Source organism: Tauraco erythrolophus, chromosome 6 (genome assembly GCF_009769465.1).
Source record: "Tauraco erythrolophus isolate bTauEry1 chromosome 6, bTauEry1.pri, whole genome shotgun sequence".
NCBI lineage: Eukaryota > Metazoa > Chordata > Aves > Musophagiformes > Musophagidae > Tauraco > Tauraco erythrolophus.
The window spans coordinates 17,455,254-17,479,113 of NC_141470.1; the positions used below are offsets into that span (position 1 = coordinate 17,455,254).

At 36.9% G+C, this 23,860-nt stretch overlaps 1 protein-coding gene across 1 annotated transcript in view; it reads left to right on the forward strand.

Annotated features, from left to right (window-relative positions):
• The window catches only part of CAPRIN1 (cell cycle associated protein 1), a 34,942-nt gene that overhangs the window by 8,883 nt on the left and 2,199 nt on the right, over nt 1-23,860 (forward strand). The window contains 19 exon segments of the mRNA XM_086614186.1: nt 337-399; nt 2,199-2,285; nt 4,726-4,964; nt 5,080-5,162; nt 7,134-7,271; nt 8,620-8,658; nt 8,661-8,671; nt 8,757-8,843; nt 13,798-13,833; nt 13,835-13,954; nt 14,819-14,927; nt 15,400-15,425; nt 15,427-15,462; nt 17,609-17,719; nt 18,272-18,421; nt 18,624-18,774; nt 20,764-20,958; nt 22,177-22,277; nt 23,162-23,225. Coding sequence (XP_086470312.1) covers nt 337-399; nt 2,199-2,285; nt 4,726-4,964; nt 5,080-5,162; nt 7,134-7,271; nt 8,620-8,658; nt 8,661-8,671; nt 8,757-8,843; nt 13,798-13,833; nt 13,835-13,954; nt 14,819-14,927; nt 15,400-15,425; nt 15,427-15,462; nt 17,609-17,719; nt 18,272-18,421; nt 18,624-18,774; nt 20,764-20,958; nt 22,177-22,277; nt 23,162-23,225 — 1,846 coding nt within the window.

Sequence of the window (23,860 nt, forward strand, 5' to 3'; positions counted from 1 at the left end):
ACTGAGTTCAGCTCTGGACTGAAGGAAATGTGTGTTGAGAGTGCTCTCCTCATTAGGAGGAATGTGTATTTCCTCAGAAATTAAGACTAGTTGTGAAGATGTATTGTGATAGCCAAATAACGTTAAAATATTTGTCTCGAGGAAGCATTAAATTTTTTTTAACCCAGAAGACAAGTTTTCTTGAATACTATCTCTACATAGAAGTTGCATGCTTGTGTAACTTGTTACAGTCTGTGTTTACTGTGTTACTACAGTACCTAATTTTGTTAGCACAAGTAGAAAAAAGCAGCAACCTGAGTTTTGGCTCCTCATAACAGTATTTTTCTTTCGTTTCAGAGCAAACTTGATGATTACCAGGAACGAATGAACAAGGGGGAACGTCTGAATCAAGATCAATTGGTAAAAATAATAAATAAAAAAAAATACTGACTAGATCTCTGTTAAATTGTTTATGATCTTGATGGGAAAGAAGGGAGGAATTCCATTTCCTGTTAAAAGATTTTTCTAAGCTCTGACTTAACCTCAGTTTTTTGTTGCCTAGAACATCTTGATTTTTCTTTCAATCAGAAACTGAAAGACTAGATAGAGGAACATCTGGACATCATCCTTTTCATAGCAGAAAATGTGCCCACAGAGAACTTCAGGAGCTTAGTCACTTGGTGGTAGCTTGGAAATACTGTGCAGTCTAGTTAGAGATGTAGCTTAGACCAAGTTCTGAAGGGCTCTGAAAATGAGCTACATCCACGTGTGTGTCACAGCTATCAGTGTAGCAGATGTGACGCTCTAGATAAACTGGACTTGCTGAACATAAGCTGCTTCTCTGCTTGTTGGGGCTGGTTGTTAAAGTAGGTTATTGTAGAACTTGACTCAACATCGATTTTCCAGTTGTAATAAATAAAAAGCAAGTATCAAATTAAATTCAGTTGTATGATGCAAACGCATTTTGATACTTAGAGATTACCAGATGCTCAGTAATCAACAATATTTTGATGATGATTTTTAGCATTGAAGAGGGTGAAGGAAAAAAAACATGTGCCCTGCAAATACTGCAGCTGTTCACAATTAAAAGAATTAGCTCTTCCCCTTTATCTGTGTGATCTTTTCATCTGTCAAGGCTTTGCTGTGGTGGTTCTGTGCCAACTGAAAACTGAAATATCACTGATCTGTATATTTTTATTTTTTAATGGCATATTGTGAAAATAAGCCATGAGAAGGTTTGTATTCCATGAACACGGAAGATAACTGAAATTTCATATTGAGGAGAGAAGCTCATGAATTGAGTTTTATAAAGACCACAGCCTGACTACCACAGTTCATAAAGTCTTTTTTGGTTGGAGAAATAGTGAAAGTATTTGCTATTTTCACTTATGTCTTCGCTTCTACAAATCAGCTAAGAACTATGAATTCTGTAAATCACTTCATATGTACGTGTAATATGTGTATATGTGTAAGTTTTAGTTAGCTATATTATAGATGGAAATCTGTAAGAAAAAAAAAACCAACTAAAATACAGTTCATGTTCCTTGCTTCTCAAAGAAAGTAGGACCTTCTTCAACTCAATTGTTTTTACCAAGAACATATCCATTATTAATTTTGTCACAGCAGGAGAGTAAATCTCAGTCATTTTTTCCCCTGAGTTGACTCTGTAATTTCTCAGTACTGCAGAGTGGGTTAATGAGTTTGGATTGCTTTGGTGCAAATCAGAATGTTAGTTTTAAGAAAATAGCAAATAATACAGATTTCTGGAGAAGGAAACATTATGCACTGTGTAGCATTTTGATTTTGGCTCTGACTAAAGTTAACAATGCATTAATTCTCAAACCTTTATCTCTCGAGCAGTTTTGAGTTGCCAGATTACTTTTCTCCCCAATTCCCCTGGCCTGCCAGTTATTTTTTGTCAGAAACTGGCTAAAGGCAAACATTAAACTAATGTCGTGCGTGTGAGTTTATATATGCATATGCTTTAGCCTATTTATCTAAGAAACTAGAAACCCTAAAGACATACACAAGTCTTTTCAGTATTTTGGCCAGTGAAAATCAAAATTGGACTTAACGTTGTTGCAGGTGTTCCCATTAAGGGATACTGTGTCTCACTTAGGAGCTAAAAATGTGGGAATTTGTTTGTTGGAAGTATGTATTTTGTTCTATTTATGATGGTTTACTTTCATGGTTTTGCGTTTTTTAATTTTTTTTTTAAGGATGCAGTGTCAAAATACCAGGAAGTGACAAACAATCTGGAATTTGCTAAAGAACTGCAGAGGAGTTTTATGGCTCTGAGCCAAGACGTAAGTAAAGAGCAAATGGTGCAATGTGGGCTATCAGCTGCAATGCCAAACACCTAGGCTTTAAACTCTTTCACTAATCCCAGATGCAGTAGTCACCCCTATTCACAGAGATGAAATGCTCATGATGTGTTGTCTCTTTGGCGGTTTTGTTTTACTCCGTGTACTAGTTTGTGTCAGGTTTTCTGAAGGCTATTCCTAAAAGATTTTTCTGGTGGGCTACATAAACGTGTGGGAAGAAAAATAATGTAATTTTCTGAGAAAAACTGACTACTGAAAGCAGTGTAATTGCAAAACAGGTCTGTCATGTAACATTATAGACAGCTACTTACTGCTAATAGTAACTTTTCCTTATAAGAAAATGGAGATTTCACAGGCCTGCCTCTCTCTTTGGCAAGTGGCTGAGAGCTTTCATTCTTGTATATTACTGTAGGGTATAAAGTCTCAGCAGCTGAAAGCATTGCAGTTCCTTTTGCAAGATTCTTGCTGTATTGTTAATTGCAAATACAGTCTGAAACTACGGTATGGGACATGATTAATATCCTTTTCATAAAGGATAAGTTAACTGAATAGTAGTAAAAGAGGTAATCTTTCTGATAGTGTTTTATCAAGGATGTAAAATAACAGCGTAATCAAGAATAAGTTCTAAAACTCTTAATAGACAGTTCCAGTTATATGAACAACTTTGCTTTATTTCTTGTGCCAAGAGCAGCAAACAAAAAGATGCATTTTAGACCTCTGCAGTATCATTGCAAGGAAGAATTAATTCTGGGGCAAGCTGAAAGCATAACCTATTTTATAGGACTGGATTCTAAATGCAGTAATACAGTTAGTTAATGAGTTATGGAAAGAGCAGCAACAGTGGTAGAATTCATTGTTTAGTCAATGTTAGTGCAGCAGCCTGGTCTAATGAGTGTATTTAGTTTGTGAACAGACTGTGATAATTTGAAGGGCATCAACATCCTCATGTTATAAACTGCTTTCTACATTTGATGTTGTTGTAAATTTATAGGCCTCTAAGCTAAGCCATTTCATTGCTTGTCTTGCACCAGGGTTCTGTGTATGTTTATGGAATGTTAGTAATAAAGAACTTTCTTATTCTGAGAACTTTGTCCTGAAATATTTCCCTGGTCAGCTGACTGGTAAAAGAAGCAAGTGAATCCAGGAGTAATAAATTTGTGCGCTGTGTTCAAAGTTGGTTGTAATTTTTCTTGATTGGAGTTAGTTCTCATACAGTTGATTTTAAGACAAGTCTTTGATTTTTTAAAAAAGAAGTTCAGATGCTTCAGATGTACAAAGTTTCTGTCAGGAGTTCCATTTTTTTGTAAAAGAAGATTAAAGCTTTGTATAGTTAAAAGTGTGCAAGCTGAATTTTGGATGCCAGATGACTGGATTAAGAATAAGAATGGAAGAAACCTTCTGTAGGTTCAGACTAGTGACGCATTTAGACCGCTGTTACGACAGCAGTTCTAGAAGGTACTATGTATAGTACAAGGCTGATGATTTAATCTGGCATCCATTCCCTTACGTCATCTGTGACCCTCAGCCTGAGAATGTTAGAGGGTAGATGCATTCGTGTTCCCTTTAGTGTCTGTGGACCTCATGTCCAAGAATTTGTTCAAATCCCTTTTGAACTTGCTGATACTGTCTTATCTCCCCAGCAAAACATTCCATGAGTTCCCTTCTATGATGTCTAAGAAACAAGAGTACTTTATCTGCTTTAAGCTAATCTCCTAGTAGTTTCAATGAATGCCTCCTACTATCATGGGATATGGTGAATAACGGCTCTGTTCATGTTATCTGCTGGCCTTTGTGGCTTTCATGAAAAATCTGGATCATGCTTACTCCTCCAAATTGATGAACCCAAGACTTAGGCTCTGCTCATAAGTCAAGTACTCTGTCCCCTTTATCATTTGAGTTGCCTTTCTCCGTGCCTTTTCTAATTGCTGTAAGTCTTCCTTAAGATATGGAAGCCAGAAGTTGTAAAAAGCCACAATGTTTAAAAGGTACTTAATTTTGTATGTTTTTGCCACTTGCATCTAGATCAGAATGACTTAGTGTTTACAGAACGTTTCAGAAATGAGGCAGATATTTCAAACAAGCCCAGCTTGCTTCACACATTGACGCGTGAAGCTTTAGACATGGTAACTGCAGTTACTTGACTGAACTGCTTCTAAGTCATGGAAAGTACAGACTGAAGTAAGAATATGATCAAAATCCAATATGATCCAAGGTTTGTGGCATTGATTTTAAAGTTCGTCTTAATTTGCACAGTTTTGACTCTGCTTAAAAGATAGTCTTCACACGTTATTCTGCTGTAATATTAAGATTATTAAGTGGCAGTTCAACATCCGTCTCTGCTTACCAATAAAAGACATTTTCCCCCAAGTTCACTATAGAATCGAAGTTTAAGCAATATAAAATTTCTTTTCATTTTAAACAGATCCAGAAAACAATAAAAAAGACAGCTCGCAGGGAGCAGCTGATGAGAGAAGAAGCTGAGCAGAAGCGTTTGAAGACTGTACTAGAGCTACAGTTTATTTTGGAGAAGTTGGGTGATGATGAAGTGCGCAATGACTTGAAACAAGGATCAAATGGAGTACCAGTACTGACAGAGGAGGAACTGACAATGTTGGATGAGTTTTACAAGCTGGTTTGCCCTGAACGAGACATGAACATGAGGTAGGCTTCAGTAAAGTACTTCCATTTGTAATTGTCAGTCAGTTAATGATATATCTGTACTGTGGTAATTTAAAGACTTGGTAAGAAATTAACTCTTATTATTTTTTTTTTTAAGGTTGAATGAGCAGTATGAGCAAGCATCTGTTCACCTGTGGGACTTACTGGAAGGGAAGGAAAAACCAGTTTGTGGAACAACCTGTAAGTATAGTCTTTGTAAAAGAGATGTCACACTGAATTTTTGCTTGAACTGAAATACAGTGTCTGATACAAGAGAACTTCGGCAGTTAATTATCTTTCTGAGGTTTTAGAATAGCTACTTTTTTAACTGGACTGTTACAGAATAACTTAATGAAGTATGAGCTTACTATGTGGTGGTGGTTTTTGTTTTTCTTTTTGTTTTCCTGGTGCAGCATTACTCGCTATTTAAGCTTAGTCTGTTCCTGCTGTTTCAGCAGTATTCTGCTGCTGGTGATGCTTAGTAGCGGCTCTTCGTTTTCTGGAAACGTGTGTGAACAAGGAGCTTTGTCAATAATATGACCTAATATATAAACTGGCATGACCTTATTTGGTGTGATGTTCTGCTCCTCCTTGTCTCCTGAAAAAAGCATTCTGGTTTTGCTGTGTTTTGATTGATTAACTTTGTAAATCAGGGTGTGATCACGCAAATGGACTGCTTTCTTGCAGAAATGTAAACTTTCACAAATACATACCTTCTAATATTAGACCTTAAGAAATTGGCTCTGCTAGGCATTTTCTTGTATCATGGGGGATTTTTGAAGTCTCTTAATTGGAAATCAATAGGAGAGTTTTAGAGAATAGCCTTCTTTGTTGGTAAAATGGCTAACAAGTTTCCTTCTTTAAAAAAAAATTCAATTATCTGTATTATATTAGAGTAATATTGAGCTCTTAAAAGACGTTTTGTGTTCTATTCATAGAAAGTGAAATTATAGTATTGCAATTGTTATCTAACCTGCTTTATTGAGGACTGATACACAGGAGATTTTAAGATACTGTGGCCTTAATGGTAATGAGATTTTTCTTGTTTGTGACAGAATAGGGAATTTCATATTTTTTATATCATTGAAATGAAATTCTATTAGGAGAGTACCAGATTAGTATTTTTTTAATTAAAATTTGTTTTGCAAGAACTCAAGTATGAAGTGGTTGTGATGTTAGATCTTTGAGATCCCAAAGATACGTACCACATACTTTTTTTTGAAGAGATGGAGCAAGGAGAAGGTATAGCGATAATTCTCAGGAGAAAGCTGATGTACGGTCCTTGGAAACCTTGTCATTCTCTTACAGAACCCAGCTCGACTTCATTCTGTATCTAGATCTCAGAATGAGCTTTTAGTGATGTCATTGGCAGCCATTGCTGGTTTGTTTTGTCTTATAATAGGGACAAATGTATTTCTGTGCTCTTTTCTGTGTATGTATTGTTTCATACAGTGATCATCACTTGCCAGACATGCATTGTGAATCTTCTCTTTTGAGTCTGTTTTGTTACTTCTTGGCCTAGACAGTCAGTCATGCTGCCTTGCCATTGTGGCTGATTAGTTTTGGGTTAAGACATGACAGCATTTGTCTGAGGCACTGAGTGCAAGCTTGTGCTTGCTCTGAGTGCAAAGGCTGTTCTGAGCCACTTCACGTCAGGGAAGAACCTTCGTGAAGGTGGTACCTGTGTAACTGTTCGTACTGACAGTTGTTTTGTAAGAAATTGAGTTACAGTAAGGTTTTTTAATGAGGAAATGACAAACGTAGCAGTTACAGTTGAAACTTCAGTGAATTCCTGAAACTTTGCAAACTGAAAACTAAGAAACCAGAGATTTTTTTTTTTTTTTAAATAGCAGGAATAAAAGTATGGTAATTAAATTCATAAACTTTATCTCACTTTGAAGTGTTTCACTAATCTTCTGAAGAGTATTACATACTCTTAAGGTTCTCCTTCCCCTTCAGATTTTTCTGAATGGAAGTTAATTATTGCTTTATTTAATATGACCTAGTAAGACAGAAGAAATTCTGTAGCAGTAGTGTCTGTGGACTAGCTTGGGGCAGCAACATCTTCCCATCAAAAGAGTAATAAAATTTATGTGGGATCTTTGGGAAGGAAGTAAAAGATGATTAGTCTTGAGTTACTGTTATTCTCTTTAACTCCTTCCATTTTCCTAGATAAAGCGCTAAAGGAGATGGTTGAACGTATTCTTCAAACTAGTTACTTCGATAGCACCCATAACCATCAGAACGGATTATGTGAGGAAGAAGAGGCAGCCCCCGCACCTGCAGTAGAAGATGCTGTAGCAGAGGCTGGTAAGAATATGAATATCCCCTGCGACTACCGTATTTGCTCGTGTTGTACTGTCTTGTCTCTTAGCGTTTAAGTTGCAAATGTGGCTTTAAGCACAAAAACCACCTGTCTGAATTTTTCAGGTGTACTGGTGTTTTGAATAGGAATGTCATTCTTGATAAATGGGTGTGCATGTGGCCAGGAAACATATGTAGGGGTAGTCAGCCACTTGTTCTGCCCTGCTCTGAGCCATGAGGAAAGAAGAGCAGAGCTGTGTTCCAGAAGAGTTCTGCAAGACTGACTCTTGCCAGCTATTTCTTTGGAGGGAACATAATCCTTTCTAACGATCACATTGTAAATGTCTTCCATCATGGACAAGGAAAGGCTTCGTGTTTTAACTGTGGAGTGTCAGCTGAATGAAGGAACAAAGTCATGTAGTAGTACTTGTGTTTGAACACATCTTGCAGGGTTTGTCTGTCCAATATGTCACTTGCCGAAGAAAGAACCCAGGCTAACAAATTAAAAGCAAGTTTATGCAAATGAAAATTACTGTTTTCCTGTAGAGCTTCTCATTATCATTTATAAACAAAATCTTGTTTGTCTGTAGTGTTAAAATGATAAAAGATTAAAATTCTGGTTGCCTGAGGTTTTTCCATTTTTTTAATGGTTCCACCAGTTTAATCCTTTGTTATAAGTGAAGAGTTTTTGAAGTTAAGAGTATGCTTACATACTTAAAAACTCGAGAGTATGGTAGCAAACTTGAAGAAAAGATTCATGGCCTTTTTCTCCCTTTTCAATATGTTGTGGAGAAGACTGAAATTTGGGGTAACTAAACATAACTCTTCATACCAAGAATTTAATGTATTTTTTTAAATTTTATTTCAAAACTCTGAAAGTCCTTGTTATTGCTTAATTAGTGTCCAGTTGTTTTTATTTCTTTGTTCCGAGACACAGGTTTCTTCATCTATCTTGTAACGTTGCGTTTGTTTCTGAACCCAGCAGGTACCTAACTGTACAAGTCAGCAATATTGAGGCTCTAGTTTCAAATCTAATCAAAATCCCATCCCCTTGAAGGTGTCTGAAAGGCAACTCCTTCCTTAACATACAGCAAGCTTCTAATATTAGGTATTAATGTCACACAGGAGTAAATGTGTGTCCATTCATTCCCTGTGTAGTAACAGTCTATAGCACTTCGTAACAGTAAATGTTTTTGATAAATGCCGACTGCAAAAATGCATCACACTGCTTCAAAATTTAATTTTTATTGGGAGAGAGTTTTTGATCTTCCTTTAGATCTTCTAGGTCTGCCACGTGATTTTTTTCATTGTTTGTTTGTTTGTTTTTTCCACATAAATGTTATCTTTTTTACAGAACCTGATCCAGTGGAAGAATTTACTGAACCAACTGAAGTTGATCAACTGAGGTATTATTCCCTGGAAAGATTGTCATTTTGTGTAGCTTTAATGCCACTTACTTTTACTTTCATACCCTTTCTTATTTTTATTTAGTATGTAAACAGACAATTCATGGCAGAGACTCAGTTCAGCAGTAGTGAGAAGGAACAGGTAGATGAGTGGACAGTTGAAACGGTTGAGGTAAGATCTTGTGTACTGCAGGTAAAGTTGCAATCCCTGTTTCCGCTGACTCGCAACTCATAGGTCTTAGTATTGCATCCCTTCTCCCTCAATATATATAAGAATATGTACATGTAAGTAGGGTTGGACTTGTTGCTCGGTCTCAAATTACATATTTAGCTCAGGAGTACCTAAATAAAAACTACGCTGTCCTGGCTAAGTTTGTGGAGAACTTGCTTTGTTCAGTAGTAGTTTGCTTGGGAAAACAGGACTTAAAAGTCTTAGACTTAGAGACTTAAAAGTTTTTTGAAGATTTTTTTTATGAGAACTTTGCTGCAAATGTAGAACTTCAGTGTATCTACGCAGCTGCTGACAGCATGGTATAGTTGTGTGTTTCATTGCGTGGTTCTGTGGAGAGGGAGCTGAAAATTAGTATCTCAACTAATACCTACTCCGGTTTGCATATGTACGTAATTTGAGGTTACAATATGTCTGTATGTAAATCTCTGCTTTCAAGAACTATAGTTCTTCAAGTATTTAACTTGTTGCTACTTTGCAGTTGAGTGATTGTTCACTTGTGATGTTTGTGGTATGCTGCTATTGGGATCCATTCCCAGTTTAGTAATTTAGACTCTAGACTTAACTTCACGTACAAGTCCATTGTGGTATACTAGAATTGTGTTCTTCACATACTGGAAAGGACAAATCACATGGAGTAATTCAGATGTTTGATATGTTGGAATTTGGGTTGTATCCATCTGTTAGGAACAGGTATGGGCAGCATATTTCAGGTGCTGGAGTCTTAATTTTTGATTCACTTTAGCCTTCTGTAGCAGCAAACTACAGACGGTCGATGTGTTTTTTTTAGGCTCTTTCTTTGTGTCTTCAGACTCTTTTAAGTGTAGGAGCGGAGTAAATGTTCTTAATCTCTTCAGGAGGTCAAAAAGAGAGGAGCCATTTTGATAGGATTATCTAATCTGCCTGATTTTTACATTCAGTCTGGCTGAAATTCATATCTTATGGCATTGAAGACCACTAAGAGACTTAATAATACTTAGAATGAATGTGAGGCTTCTGTAACTAGCTAGTCAACTTTGCCATGTACATGATGATGTTGGTAGTATCTTGTCATAGTATTCTATTCCCTTACTTAAAAAACCCTAAAATATCATTGCTATTAAATGCAGTAAGTATTCTTTAAAAAAAAAAAAACAAACAAAGAAACTCTCCAAAAACACACATTAAAACACTGTGTCTTGTAAGAATATCCCAGTCAAGCATGACTTTGAAGTTAATGCTTGGTTGGCTTCAATCTGACTTGGAATATATCCAGATTACATCTATGTTTATACCAGGTGTCCAAAGTAGCTTAAAGGTTCAGTTCTATGTAGTTCTTAATATTATGAATGAATACATGAGAGTATAGGAAATGTCCTTATGATTCAAGCCTGTTGTGCTTCCCTCAGATCTTAAACTGTAAGACTGTGTATTGCACAGTTGAAAACTCAGATGCTTCCTCATGGGTGTAATAATGATATGGAGTAACCGTACTAGCATGGTAAAAGAATTCAGGTTGTAGTTTTGTATCACACTGATTTTAGAAACTCCTGGTTTTCGTGTCTTTACTGGTCAGCTAAGTCTGGATTATATCCGCTTTGTTTTCATAGAACAATGCGAAGAGCATACACTTCAGACCTCCTTTCTGGACTATATACAAATGAGCAATTCAGAAAAGTTTAGAATTGAAGACTACTTCTTCATAATTAAGAACCTTATTTTCTCAGATTTATCACAAAAAGGGGGATTGAGAATAACTGTCTTTGAGATGACTCTTAACTGTCCTTGCTGGCACCAAGATCCCATTTCTCACAGGAATGCACTGAATTATTCTTAGGGAAGATCATGATACACATTGGATAGAGCCTTTATGCTCTTGAGCTCAAGGTAGTTGTGACATTAGTATACTAAGAGCTGTGAATGATAGCTGTTAATTTTGGAAGCTGATTCCAAAAGAGAACATTACGAAGAACATTCCATCATTGTTTTGAAGAGGAAGGCTATCACACAACTCGTCTCTCTTTCCATAATCCGAAGTAGTTGTGATGCGTTGAAGATTTCTGTGTTATGGTATCTTATGGTTTGAGAAGCAATGACATCTCACAATGACATTGCTGTATGACGCTCCCATAAGTTTTAAACTGAAGAATTTGCTTGTGAATTCTCAAAGTATTTTTCACTTGGATTATATCATGTTTTAATTTTGGTGAAGATGTCCTTTATTGGTAATAGTGGGGGTTTTGTTTGTGGTGGGTTTTTTATTGTTGTTTTCGGTGGTTTTTGGTGGTGGTGGGGTTTTTTTTGTGTTTGATTTTATTTTATTTAACTGCTTCCTTTATAATAAGTACCTGAATCCGAATCTGCTTGTATACAAAGTTCTTTGTGTCTTAGATTATGGAACTTTGGTTGGATGGACATATGCGTATTTTATGTAGAACTGGAAACGCTGTTCTGTGGACTGCCAGACAGGTTCATTCTGGTTCGTTTGTGGTCTCATTAAATTTCTGGTTTTACCTCTCCTTCTTTCCTCCTTTGCCCCTGGCCTTCTATACCCTATTATTTTCCTCTGATTGTGCCTGGACAGCTCTGCCTACTGAGAAGGTCAAGGGGCAGGGTGTCAGAAGGGGAGCGTGCAATTTGAGAGGTTCAGCTCTCCTAAAAGAAGTTTCACCTTGCTGCTATGCCCCCAAGATGAATAGAGGTGTATGGTCGGGTAATAATTTGCTTTTTGAATAAAGATCCTTGTATTTGACTAGTTGCTGTATCTTTTTCATCAGCCAGACAGTTAGAAAGCTGTTCACTTTAAAACTACAGCCTGTCCACTGGCAACTTAATATGCAAACTTGAAACTTTATTAGTAGTTTAATCCTACTATGATTATAATAGGTCAAAGTACCTGGTAGTGATAATAAGACTAAAGGAATAGACCCTAAACAGTTCCTTTTGACATTAAAAAGAAGTTTGGAAAAAAAAAAAAAGTAAAATATAAGCATCATCTGAAGTTAGTACTGTACTATTTGTGAAAAAGGAAAAAGTGTGATAAAGTTTTTGTGCCCATTTGGTGTTCTTGATTATTCCATCAACTTGTTTTTTTCTTGAAGATACTGAATTGTTATGAATGACTTGGACTTCATAAGGTGCATGATAGTACTCAAATAATTGAGAATGTTTTTGGTAATAATTATGTAGAAGATGAATAGCTGCTGGTTTTCATCTGTTCATCTGGCTTGCTTTTTTCTTTACTTCCATTTTCAAACTTGGTAATGCATGAGAGGTCCATACATGTGATCTAAATAACATTTTAAAAATTCTTTTTCCACTCACAGGGCTTAATTTTTAATTTGGAAACAGTCCATACTTTCGAGTTTGGGAACTGTGTAATACAGCAGAGCAGTTGTGCATTTTTTGCATTGTGGACAGCTTAGGGTATACTTCCATGGGGACTGTGAAATTGCTTTTGTTTGGATGGCTATAGTGGAGCTTTGGATCTAAATGGAATCTTGAAAAGGAATGTAGATTGTGGTTGTTTTTTTAGTTTTGTTTAAAGATTTTTTTCTCTTTTTTTTTGTTTACAAATGACTAGGGATATAGTCCTGGAAAGAGTCGGGAGTTTGTGAGGCAATTGCATGTGCAGATTGTCACATACAAACAATGTTTGTAAATCAGAGCAAGGAGTAGGCATACTGGAAGATGCTGTAGGTTTCTTGAGAAGTTAAAAAAAATTTACAGGCTTTGAGGGTGGATAGAAAGAGTTCGAGTTTAAAGTTCAGACCTGCGATTATGGAACTGGTCTACAACAGGACTGTTTGTCACTTTTCATGACTGCTGTACAGAAAGCCACCTTCTGCAGTTCTAATGAGAAACCAGATATTTTACATAAGTGCTTTGAATTTTCAGGTGCGTGTATGCTAATTTACTATGCAGCTGTAAGTTTAATGCTTACCTGTTTATCTGGAAGATTATTAACAATTAAAAGCTCGTGGGAATAGAGAAGCGGATAGACAAATTATTGACAATGTGATCTTTTTAAAGGTCAGTTGTTGACATGAATGCAAATTGAAAATGGCACTTATGGGAGTTGCCTGAAGAGCAAAACTGGTTAGGAATGCGGAAAGTGCTATTTGTTCAGCTCGACCATCCTTGTAACTATCTTTTTTCAAGCTGTTTGAAGGTGGATGCTCTTAGATGCTCATGTTCAGCTTTTCCTGGTTGCTCTGCTCTATTTGATAAGGTGGTATTTGAAAGCATGTTGCTGTTTGTCATATCTTTATGTGCTTCATATTGGAACATGTCTAGTAAATCTGACGTGGTGCTTCTGCTTCTGGCAGCCCCCCACAGTGCTGTCTTGCAGTATTCCTGTTGCATAATGCTGCATGCTGTTCTCTGAAACCATAAATCAGCTAGCTAGGATAACAATGGAGAAGTTGGGTCTAGACATGACTGTGAAAATTCAAAATTTTGAAGTCTTAAAGACTCATAAATTCCGACTCTACTTAAAATTACCAAAAAGATACGATAAAAGAATTGATCTCCATGTGTGCACATTGCTGAAACTATTTCCTGAATTTCTTCAAATTTCCAAATGTTGATAAGTCAACATCTCAAATCGTGCTCTAAAAAAATCCCTGTAATTTTGAACAAATTTTTTGTTAGCGCTGTTCTTAATAGGGAGTAGAGTAGATGGAAAGAAAATAGAGCACAGTCTGAACTTTCTCATCCTGTGAAATGCTCAGATCGGTAGCTGGGCCTCCAATACTGGCATGACTGTAGGAGGATGTAGTACTTTTCTGCAAGAACACTGTAGTAATTACATCCATAATTAATTGGATAATAGCCATGCATTTTGAGAACGAGTAAGTCACTTCTGTGCAGTGTTACCTTAAGCTGAAATTTCACTTGGTTGCTTGTTTCTTGTTAGGTTGTAAATTCACTGCAGCAACAGACACAAGCTACATTCTCCTCCAGTTCCTGAACCTCACACACTCACTACCGTGGCTCAAGCAGATCCTCTTGTTAGAAGACAGCGAGTACAGGACCTTATGGCACAGATGCAGGGCCCGTATAACTTCATGCAGGTACGATGATCCCACTGTGGTATTGTAAAACTAGAAACAAAGAAACAAAATAACACTTTCTGGCTTTTGTCATGATTTAAAGAGTCTGCTCTAGTTTATTTGAAAAATACAATGGTCTTGCAAACTGTATAGTGCTGTATGGCAAGATCTTGTCCAAAGCCTACAAACCTGTATTGCTGTCAAAGTACAATTAGAATGTTACTTAGCTTTTCAGTCCCTGTTTGAAATAAATCTACAGAGAAGGCGGAGTTTTGCATCACTGGGTGCTGTAGTGTATTCTGCTTAAGTGAGACCAGCTATAAAACATCCCTTCTATAAGCTAGTTCTAAATTTTGTGTTATGAAAAATACCTACAACATGTGAAGAGAATACTTTTTGAATTGCTTCTTGAAGGCCCTCCTTCAACCTCTAAAGTTAGAACAACTAGAAATGCCTTGGGAGATAATGAAATACATTGGGAAAAAGCCTCTCCTCCACAAAGAAAAGGGTAGACACCTTGGTAAAAATGAGGCATACGCTTCTTAGGTTCCTTTTCTTGTTTCTTCCTACAAAGTGCTAGTTTAGGATAAAGACGAAAGAATAGATTGCTGCCTGTTCTGTCTGGCTATTAAAATCTCCCTCCAGTTACCTTTTTGTGGGATAAGCTCTAATTTGTATATGTGGACTGAATTTTTTACTGTGATAAAAACATGTTGGAATTCTTAGTATTTTAATTGATTTAAATGTACAGTAAAACCAGCAATTGTGTAACTCTGGACTAAGCTTCTGTTGTGACCTGGTCACTTGCTGTATTCTGAACTGTTTATATTTTAAAAATACAGTAAATTGGACTTGATTTTTCTTATTTTTATTTTTTTTTTCCAGGACTCTATGCTGGAGTTTGAGAACCAAACACTTGATCCTGCCATCGTCTCTGCACAGCCCATGAATCCAGCACAGAATTTGGACATGCCACAAATGGTTTGCCCTCCAGGTTTGTAATGGTAAATCCTAAACATAAATACTGGGGGATCCTGCAAGTCATCTATTAGAAGTGCTTCAGTTACTGCTACATAGTAAAGGAGTTGTCACAAGTAATAATACAGTACTGTTAAAAGTGTGTTTTTCTCGGAAAAGTGATTTTACTTTGAAGGATACTATTTGTAGACTTCTGATTCTCACTTGCTTCTAGATTTTGCTTGGAAGCTGGAACATGTTAAACTTTGAGTGGACAAAATACAGTTTTACTTAGCCTTTCAGAAATTGCTGGATGATTTTGGATAGCTGGGACCAATGTACTTTGCGTGGAAATGGTAGTTGGTATTTTGAGTATGGCTTTGCCATGCAAAAGGCATAATCATCTTTACGGTGATGAGCTCTCACATAACTGAGTTAAATAAGATGGTAATGCTGTTCTGGAAAAGGTTGGATTGTGCTATGTAATAAATGAAATTGTTTTACTTCAGTTCATGCTGAGTCAAGACTTGCCCAGCCCCAATCAAGTTCCTGTGCAACCAGAAGCTACACAGGTAACGCGTTTAGTAAATTGTATCTTGGATTTTAAGTTTATTTTAGTCTTGACTGATGTTATAATAGGATTTACTTCCTAACTATATGAGAAACTCAAAGAAAAAGCCGAAGTTCTGATTTTGGGAAATCAGTTATCTCCATTATCTCTTAAGCATTGTTGCTTATAAGCATTACTATCCATATTTTTTATGCTATGCAGACATTGCATATTTTCTGTTATAGAGCCTTTACCAGGCATTACCCTGTTTGGAAAACTGTCAGGTTCAAGGTTGAAGTACGAGTTTATTGAGGAAACTGCATTTCTAATTAGAGGCCTCTTAACCTGAAGGGCACAAGCATGAAAGTGGTTGCAGTTTGTGCTGCTCATTCTCATGGCCCAATGTGGGCTTCTCAGCACTTCTTTCAGTCTGAGGGGCTCACCTTAGTCTTCAAATTCGATGTGTGAATGTGATTTTTATTTCACAGGCAGACTTCCACCTGCCTGTGTGTTAGGCTGCCATCGCTTAAAATCTGTGTTCCATGTGACTGTGGTGAATTTTGAGTGTCTTTCATGATTGGGAGGAAGAGCTTTGTTTGGAATACTGCACTGTGTAGTCCTGCTCTAATATAGCAGTTTAACTTGAGATTTCTCTGCATTTTGTGCAAGGTGGACTAATAACTTGATGTGTCAATCTTTACTTAGTGTTCTTGTCCATATTAAGCCATGTTTAGTAATATTTTTAAATTTAGGTAGGAGCAAATTATCTTTCATTTGCTTATTTGTGACAGAAATGCCCAAACCAAAATTACTTGGTTAAAGGGCAGTCTGTATGTGTTCGAGTGGGCGTCAGACCACAAATAGATTTGATGGATTGACTGTAGAGTTTGTGGTGTTCTTTTGACTTAACTGTTCAGCATCAGTCCCAGTTGCTTGCTTGGATAGTATTTTAATACTGGAGTTGTAGAGCAGTCAGAGTGAGTTTGAATGCTGTTTTCACTTGAGCTTTCCTGAAATTCCTATTTAAGTAGGCTCTCTTAAACATGCTTTGCAATGTACAAGTGGTGTATTTACCTTTCCATTAGGATGTGTCAGTTTCTTACTGAATAGGCTAGTAAAGAAAGAATTTCCCGATTTTGAGTTAAGCATGTGTGGCATCTCTGAAGGACTCTGCTGGTCTGCAGAAATGAATCTGATCCCTGTAGTTTGAAAACCAAAATTAAAATCTGAATAGATTGTGTATATCAGAGTAATGGTAGTGTAAATTACTTGCTTTGTCTTGTCCAGACTAGATCTTCCAGTTTTAAGTCACTCATTTGTGTAGAAACAGGAATATGTTTTTTTTTTTTACCTTGAGTTTCCTCTGGATGTACCTGCTGAAGTGCTGGTACTCTCAGCAGTTTTGTTGTTTTGTAGGTGTAGAATAATTTTTTTTTTTGGTCAGAGTTCTCTTTGCACTAGCTTTTATTTTACTGTTAAATCGTGTCTGTGACTCACTCCAATGGATTTTTTAAATTTTTTTTTTTTCCCTCTTTATTTTCCTTACCTCAGCCAGTGCTGCAAGAGATTCTTTTGGGGATCTTGCAAGCAGTAGCTAAACTTACCTCTTTCTTTTTGAATGTTCAACAAGGTGATGTGAACACACACATCAGTCGTTTTCAGTTGCCTGTTAATAAACTTAAATGGAAGTCCTCTACTGTCTTGGCTGGACTTTTCACTGGATTCTCTGTAGGGGAGCAGAGGCTGTAAAATGAGCAAATGTAGTCCCTGGAAACCAGCTCTTCTCTATTTCTGTATGAGCTTAGAGTTCTCCTTAAACTTCTACATATTACTCTCTCTGTCTTTCACCAGCTTTATTGTAATGGTAATTGAAGTTGCATAAGGAAATGAGGAGAAGGATGTTCTTCAGTAAAAGCTAATATGTGTCCAGCTGATTCAGAAGTATACTTGGCAGGGAGTGGGTGGTGTGGCATGTTAGAATATGTCAAGATGAGGTGGTTAAACCTCTGCTTGTTAAAAAGTACTTAAGTTTTAATGGTTATAATGATTTGCTGGAACACATACTTCTACTAGAGAGTACCATTCATTCCAGAGTTCTCTGATATTTTTTATAAAACTGTGTGAGAGCATCAACTGACTTTTCGGGCCTTTGGGGTTTATTTTGTCAGGTTCCCTTGGTTTCTTCTACAAGTGAGGGATATACAGCCTCCCAACCCATGTATCAGTCTTCTCACACAGCAGAGCAGCGGCCACAGAAAGAATCCATTGACCAGATTCAGGCAAGTCACATTTCACAGGGGTAGGAAGGACTCTGCTTGCAGGTGTGATCAAATGTTAGTCTATGATTCTTTGTAAATAAAATTCTGTAAATTTTGGTTACCTATTGATAGGGCTGCTTCAGTTCTGTTAAATTTCAAAATTTGGAGCCTGTGACCAGTGAATCCTTCGTAGTAAGACTTTTAACTTAACAGATTGTCTGTTTAGTTAGAAGTAACATACCAATGTCAAGCGTATAAGTGTCAGTGTTGTTGGCTTAGGAGGTGTAGTGGTGTGTTGTTTGTTGTTTTTTTTTTCACATTGGCTAGCAATTAGCCCAGAAACTTGTTCATTTCCCCCTGTAGTTTTTTCTAGTTGTAATTCAAGTTAATGAGGGAGAAGACTGCTAGGTCTTTCCCATTATGCTGTTGTCAATGAGACTGTTCAGCTAAAGTAGAAAATACTTATTTGTTGAGGTGAACCTGAGACCTTGTCGCTTTTTTCAAATTACCTTTGTAAATTAAATATTTGGTATTATTCAAAAGCTTCTAGAATGTTGTTTGTTTTAATATTAGGCTTCAATGTCACTGAATGCAGACCAGACCCCGTCATCATCATCACTTCCCACTGCATCCCAGCCGCAGGTATTCCAGGCTGGATCTAGCAAACCTTTACATAGCAGCGGAATCAACGTTAATGCAGCTCCATTCCAATCCATGCAAACGGTAAGTAGTAAATTAATATTGAATCCCTTTATTTTGGTAGTCATTCCTTGTGTTGTTACATAAACACTGGAATCAGTCGTGTAATGACATAAAATAGTCTTTAGTTATTCATGTTTCTCAGACTTGCATACTTCTTTACATGATGCAATGAGGAATTGTAAAAAATTGATTGGACCAGAGAGCTATTTCTCTAACATTATAGGTATTCAACATGAATGCACCTGTTCCTCCTGTTAATGAGCCAGAAACCCTTAAGCAGCAAAATCAGTACCAGGCCAGTTACAACCAGAGTTTCTCCAGTCAGCCTCACCAAGTAGAACAATCAGATCTCCAGCAGGAACAACTCCAGACAGGTAAAGTTATTTTAGCAAAAACTCAAAAGGCAATAGTTTGAGCAGAAAAGATGATCAGGCCGTGAAGTCCCAGATGATGTAGCAAAGCATGTCACACATTCTCAAACGTTCCTAGTCTTGCAGACTTTCAACAATACCTGTTTTTTGTTTTTCTGTCTCACTTCAAACATCCAGCAAGGAGTGAAATTCATTGTGTGTGTGTGTGTGTGTGTGTATATGTATATACATATGTGTCCTACTGTTAAAAGAATTTTCCCACTTGATTGTTTTTTAAAAAAAAAAAACAAAACAAAACATGAACGGGATTAAGGATTGTTCTAAAGATGAAAGCGGTATAGTGGAGTACTTGCTCTCCTAATTGTTAAGGTTGGATGACCCTAAAATTTGCTTTTAAAAAAATAATTGTACTATTTGAGATGACATTTTAAAAAGGAAATAGTAAGCTAGAATTGAGAGCAAATATGGACTGCTTCTTACATGTGATGTAAGGTTCATAAAGATCGAGGACCTTTTGCTAAGATCAGTTAGACATGATTTGAATACAGCAGGCAAAATGCTTTCCAAGTTAGCAAGTTCAAAAAAAAAACCCCACAAAATCAAACCAAAGAAAAAAACCAAATGAACAAACAGTAAAATGAAGTCCATGTACAAAGATGTTTTTCTTCAAGCACTCTCCTCACTTTCCACTGAGAGAAAATTTGCAGATGAGGAGGGGGATTTTGAGTGAAGGACACAGGACAGATTGCAAGGGTGAAGTGCTAAGAACTACTGGAGGTGGAGTAAGGAAAAAGAGCATGATCCTTTTTCTCTATGGTTATTATCTTGAAATTTATTTTACTTGCAAGCTGGAATGCTAGAGTGGGTGGATGAGAATAGGGAGAATCAAGTTTTCATTGTTATCTATATGTTTTTTGAGCCATATATAGCACAAGGAAGAAAAACAGTCTGAGGACTGCTGGTGTCGAAGGTGAACCATGCAATATTAAATGCTAAACTTAATATCATGGCTAGGTAAGCGTAACTCTTCATACACGGAAAATGCAGTGGCCTTAGAACAGAACCTGCATGCTAACACTGCAAAAGAATGACCACTTCATGCTTTCCATGCAAATTGATGGGAAGTTGAGGAGAAGGGAGGATCTTTGCAGAATTCCATAGCGCTCTGTGGCTGAGTGGAGGTAGACATAAAGTTGTACTTCCTGATGGATGATGGAGAAATTTTCCTTTCCTGCATACGAAAGGGGCTTTATCACTTAGAAATTTTCTTTAAGATCTTGCTTCAGCATTTGTTACCAGGCTAAATTTTACATCTGTTTGGCTCTTACATACAGAATTCCATCTTTATTATGCTTACTGAGCCTGTAGCCCTCGGATTGCTTTCGTAATCCACTTCGTTGCTGACGATTCCTGTGAAGTGGAGGTAGTGTGTGATATTCCTTACCTGAAGGGTACAGACAGTCTCAAGCTATCCATCCAGCTCTTGCATCAAAACAGCAGCTCTGTTACAATGTTCCCGTCAATCTCACCTTAGTCAGCACAGCTACACCTAACAGAATGTAGTTAGTGAAAGCAAAGATTTCTAAGTGGCTCTGTGCCAGTTTAGAGAGCAGGAAGTTACAGAAGTGAGTTAACTTATTTGTATTGTTTTTTGCAGAGTGCATGTTGCTGATTTTAAAGGGTTTGAAACAGCACAGGAAAATTGTACCTGCGTTAGGAATACTTGTTGCTGAACTTACACTAGATCCTCCTTGACAATGACTTAAATCAACTCCACTGTTTCTGGGTTGTTTTAATATTGTGGGATATCCGACTAGTAAACGTGAAACTTAATTCTGAAGATTATTTTTCTTTGAATGGGTGAGCATTTATTGATGTGTTCAATGGTATTTCAAAGCTTCGAATGTTGACTTCAAAGAGAGTATATGTGAGAACGTAAATAAACACACGCAGACTTCTATACTTCATGTTTTCTTCCCACTTCCAATATAGTGGTTGGTACTTACCATGGCTCCCCAGACCAGGCCCATCAAGTGGCGGGTAACCACCAGCAACCTCCCCAGCAGAATACTGGATTTCCACGTAACAGTCAGCCTTATTATAACAGTCGAGGAGTGTCTCGTGGTGGATCACGTGGAGCTCGTGGCTTAATGAATGGTTATAGGGGACCGGCAAATGGATTTAGAGGTAAACAGGTTTATTAAACTCTCTCATTTGACTTTTAATTACTTCTTTCTGAAAACACTGTGTCAAGATACCAAGTGTTAAACTGACTTACGGTTGTTTTTATACTGTAGTAGTATCTCTTTAAGATATTTAAACTTGTAAAATTCTTTTTGCTTTAGCTATCTTAAGCAACTGACATTCTAGGTATTTGGTTAGGCTTCCTACTAGGATGTAAACAAAGCAGCATTTTTTTCTGTTCTGTGCTGAAGGCTTAGTGTTAGTTTGATTAGGCATCTGTTGCAAGTATAAGCAAACACAGTAACATCCACCAAAATTTCACAACTATGAAGTGAGGAATTCAGATGCCAATTGGTATTTCAAAAAGGTTTTTTATTTCCAGTTAATGGTAGAAGCAGTGTATTTTAGAGTTCCATGTTTCATTATACTGAGAATAGGCTGGATAATGTAGGAATCAAGAACAAAATAGTCTAAAAGTCATTACTCTGAAGGTATTAACAGGAGCAGAGGAATGATACTCTAGTTTTGGTTAAATGAGAGAACTTTCATAACTCCTGGAGATTATTACACGTGGTTGTCAATGTTATGAAGATGCGTATGTTAGAATGGGAGAGACGGTGTCCTTATGAGGTGGTATGGGATTAGGCTAATGGATACAGAACTGTGTTCTTTTGCCATGTTCTCTTCCTCTCATGTGGTTGCAGAGTAGAGGAGAAACCTGTGTAATAAAAATACAACTGATTGTAGTAGGGAATGCAGTGGTCACTGTTTGTCTGCCAAAAACTGATCTGGATTCCAAGTGTTAGACTCTTGGGACTGGAGCCATCCTTAGACATTGTTCTCAGCGTTCAGGAGAGTCCTGGCTTAGGAGCAACTTCTTTACTTGACTTGGCTGCTGTGGCCTTGCAGGTCACAACTGTTAGATTTAGATCCTAGTATTATGTTTACCTCTGGATTGAATGTTACGTGAATCAAAATTCAAAATTATTAGAGAAATGCATTGAATTCCTCCCGGTTCTTACAAGGCCTTTATTCTTGTTTTTCCTAATCGTATTAGCACTCAGGTTGCAGACATTTGCTTGACTTGCAGGTAAACAGTAGTTACTAAAGGGGATTTTTTCCTCAGGTTTAGGTAAAATGCTGTTACTGCTTTTCTTTATGTGATAGCATAAAGTAATAGGCTGTCATTTCCTAGTGAAAGACTTGTACCCTGTTCCTTAGGAGGATATGATGGCTACCGTCCTTCCTTTTCCAACGCTCCAAACAGTGGTTACACACAGCCCCAGTTTAATGCTCCTCGGGATTATTCAAACTACCAACGGGTAAGCTACCGTTACGTTGTGACAGTCTAGAAGTAGAAGGAAAAAAGTACCTGTCAACGAGAGCACTCAAATCTATTAGTGAAAACTTTTCCGAGGACTTTTTTTTATTGCTCATGAAGACAAAACTTTCAGGTAATAAACAGATATTTAGAAATAGCAGATTATTAAATGGCTGGGTATAATTAGGAAATGCGTTCTGTTTGGCTGATTGATCTCTAAAGGAATTAGTCTAGTGACTAGAGCAAGATTATAAAGAACTGTTCTCTTAAATATAATTGTTTTAACAAATTTGTCAGAAACTTAACTTAAATCCATTGAAATTAACTTTTCAGACTTGTTTGGTATTGCCTGTCTTCTGCAATGCTGATACATTACTCTGAAATCTGCATAGAATTTTGTTGTTCAGAAGGAAGTATGCTGTTTGCTCAAAGCCTAGACCGACTGGAAAATACCTAACTGCATATCCTCAAACAAGTATTTATAAGCAAATGAGATGACAGATTTTGATCCTGCCATTAGAATGTTGCTTCATTTGTTGACAGGTCCTTCAGCAAATTTGTCTGTTTGACCTCTGTGTAGTTTGAAAAATTCAAAGACTGAATACATCTCCTTAAATTTATTTATATTGAACAACACATCCTGTAACTGGAGAGAGAATTTTTATTTGCGTATTGTGTTACACCTGCTAGGTGCTAATAGGTGTAAGAATTTATTTTTCTAAGATTAATTTAAACTAATAAAATGCTATATATTGAATTCACAGGTGATTTTTCAGTGTTTATTGTTTTAAAAAGTCCTTATTTTATTGGTAATTAATAGCTTCCTGAAGCACAATAAAATGCCCAGGTTTTATGTCGTAACTTTTTTTTGTTTCTTTGCTTCAGGATGGATATCAACAGAATTTCAAACGTGGCTCTGGACAAAGTGGACCTCGGGGAGCTCCTAGAGGTAATTCCTGAGTAGTGAATGATTGTTTTGGGCTTTATAGAAGTTTTTTGTCCAGCTTCTGGAATATTGGATTTTAAAAGTGACCTGATTCCTTATTCAGCAGGTCTCAATTGAAGAATAAGCTTACTTTCCTCTGACCTCACAGCTGACCCTGCTTTTTGAACAGGGATTGAACTTGGAGGACCTCTTGAGATCCCTTCTGACTTGAATTATACTGTGATGCTTTGAACTTGTGGTGGAAGTTTAGTTGGCTGTTGAATGAAAATAAGCTAAATAATTCGGAAATAAGCTAAAACAACAATTGTTTTTGACGCTTTAAATGTAGCAGAACTACTTAGTTACTTTTTATTAATGAAAGCCTTAGGAAAGCTTTTTTTTTTTTCTGCGAGATTTATCCTGACTTAAGATCTGTTTACTAAGTACATTAGTAGTTTGCAAGTAAGACTCGCTTATGAAGCAGTCATCGGGCTTGAGCTCGTTGTCAGCTTCCAGAATTGTATGTTACTCTGTTATGCTAAAAAGACGTCCTACTGCATCTCTTGTGGAGGTATCTTTTGATCTAAGGATACAGAACTTCATGCCATGCTCATCTTTTTCTTGATCCTATAGAATTGTTGCTTTTAGCTTATGGAGTT